Source organism: Cannabis sativa, chromosome 7 (assembly GCF_029168945.1).
Source record: "Cannabis sativa cultivar Pink pepper isolate KNU-18-1 chromosome 7, ASM2916894v1, whole genome shotgun sequence".
NCBI lineage: Eukaryota > Viridiplantae > Streptophyta > Magnoliopsida > Rosales > Cannabaceae > Cannabis > Cannabis sativa.
Genome location: NC_083607.1, coordinates 51,975,214 through 51,977,525, shown reverse-complemented (window position 1 = coordinate 51,977,525; position 2,312 = coordinate 51,975,214). Strand labels below are relative to the sequence as shown.

Sequence of the window (2,312 nt, the reverse complement as noted above, 5' to 3'; positions counted from 1 at the left end):
TTGGTGGGGAAATTCTGCCTTTCTTTTCTCTCTTATTCAATCAAGTTTTTATTTCTTTTAAAATCTTATAAATTAAATAAACAAATATAGGGGATGACTCCCTTACTATAATTCTCATTGTTTAACAGTTAACATGCCATGCAACCAAATAAAAGAATAAAATGAAAATTGTTTCATTTTTATTCTATTACCTTTACCTCTAATCAAACGCTGCCTAAATTTCTCTTTTGTAATAATTATGTGAACCGCTTAGTTCACAATGTTGCAAAAGTGTGGCGGCTGGACTATGCTTGTGCTTTGTACCTTTTAATGAAAAATTCATTCAATTTAAAAAAAAAAAAAAGGATTTTACTAATATTCTTATTCTTTGTAATTGTTTTAGGGTACTAATTTCCATTTTTATAAATACATAAAAAATTCAACCAGGAAGTTCAAGTGTGATTTTTACAAGTACTAATCACTGAGCTATTTTACCCGTCCAAGCAGCTAACGGTGGAATACTTTGTTCATACTTGAAAAAGTTGCCCGGATCTACCTCAGTCTTAACTTGTACTAACCTATCGAAATTCCCTTTAAAATACTTGGTTCCCCATCTACTAGCTTGTGAATAATTTGCATTATATCCAACTCCATTGGTTCCTAAATCAACATCTCTGTAATTCAGATAAGAACACCTTGGTGATTTTGACACATAAGGTGTCATATGGTCATAAAGCTTTCTAATCCGATCAATATTTTGATCTAAAGTCTCACTATCTTCCTCTTTCCATTGGACTGAGTATTGGATTTTGTACTTGTTTCCTGCTCTGTGAGGAAATGGAGTTTCAAGCTCAGATATTTCACTCATTTTCCCACCATAAGGATTGAACGTTAGTGCTGGTTTTTTCAATTCTATCATTTTTTTCCATAGCCCTTCAAGGGCATCTCTTTGAATTGGCTCTTGAACATAATCTGATTTTTTCTTGAGAAACTTCTCTGACTTAGGTTGCCTCTCAAGTAAAACATTCATGGAAGTTCCAATTGGATAATTTGACCAAAAGAGAACCGATTCAATCCAACTCATTTCGATGTAGTCTTCTGGCTTCAGACCCAATTTGGGAAACTTTTTCTCCATCAAAATACCAATTTGTTCTTTATTACCAAGAAATAAGGCCACAAATTTGGCTTTAACTGTCTTCTGGGTTTTCTTGTTTACTGGCATCAAAACCACTCTAATGAACATTTCATGGAGCAATTGATCTGCAACATCTTGCCATTGCAGAACCATGTCTGTAGCACCTTCTTCCAAGGTCCTTACAACTCTAAATACAGTTACTTTTTCAGGCACAGAAACCAACTTGATTTTCCATGAAACAATCACTCCAAAACTAGCTCCACCTCCACCTCTAATAGCCCAGAAAAGATCTTCTCCCATGTCTGCTCTGTTTAAAATTCTACCATTAACATCAACTATAACAGCATCGATTATATTATCGACTGTTAATCCATGTTTTCTCATCAAGTTACCATAGCCACCTCCACTAAAATGGCCTCCAACTCCAACAGTGGGACAAACCCCAGCTGGGAAGCCATGGATTTTGCTCTTTTCCGCTATTCTGTAGTAAAGTTCCCCAATTGTAGCCCCTGACTCAACCCAAGCCGTTTCATCTTCAGTACTTACAGTTATATTTCGAAGATTGAACATATCGATTATGACAAAAGGGTCGTTGGAGACGTAAGAAAGGCCGTCGTAATCATGGCCACCGCTTCGAATTCGGACCTGGAGGCCATGGATTTTGCAGCAAACAATAGCTGCTTGAATGTGAGAAACATGTGTCGGTGCAACAATGAACTCTGGTTTTGGGGAAGTGGGAAGCATGAATATAAGGTTTCTTATGTACGAGTTTAGTACTGATGGGTATGAAGGATCGTTTGGGAAGAAAGTGACTGAAGATATGGGTAGTGGAGAGGTTGGAGAATAAATCGAAAGACATTGAAGAAAGCTTTTTTGGGTCTGATGAACTGAAAAAGCCATTGAACAATAACAAAGTAATGATAAGGAAAATACGAAGATCATTACATTTGGACTGTAGTTCCTCATTTTGTGAGTTCTATTGATGTATTTTTGCTATATATATATATATATATATAGAGAGAGAATTATATATTCATTTGAGATGGAAACAAAAACTTTTTCATTATTTTCTTTATTTTTACTTCTTAGATTTTAGGATCTTTCCTTGTCAATGGTTGAAATAGGCCATGGGAGAATTAATACGGAAGAAGATGTTCCAACTTGCAAGCTAAGATTGAAAGAATAGGTTGGCTTTTGA

At 35.5% G+C, this 2,312-nt stretch overlaps 1 protein-coding gene across 1 annotated transcript; it reads right to left on the bottom strand.

Annotated features, from left to right (window-relative positions):
• Positions 1 to 346: 346 nt before the first annotated feature.
• On the bottom strand, positions 347 to 2,312 carry LOC115697895 (berberine bridge enzyme-like 8). Its single transcript, XM_030625065.2, has one exon. It carries the CDS (start codon positions 2,078 to 2,080, stop codon positions 458 to 460), a length of 1,623 nt encoding a protein of 540 aa, XP_030480925.1. The 5' UTR covers positions 2,081 to 2,312; the 3' UTR covers positions 347 to 457.

Coding starts and splice junctions, on each gene's coding strand:
- LOC115697895 (XM_030625065.2), bottom strand. CDS start 2,080: ATGAGGAACTACAGTCCAAATGTAATGATCTTCGTATTTTCCTTATCA.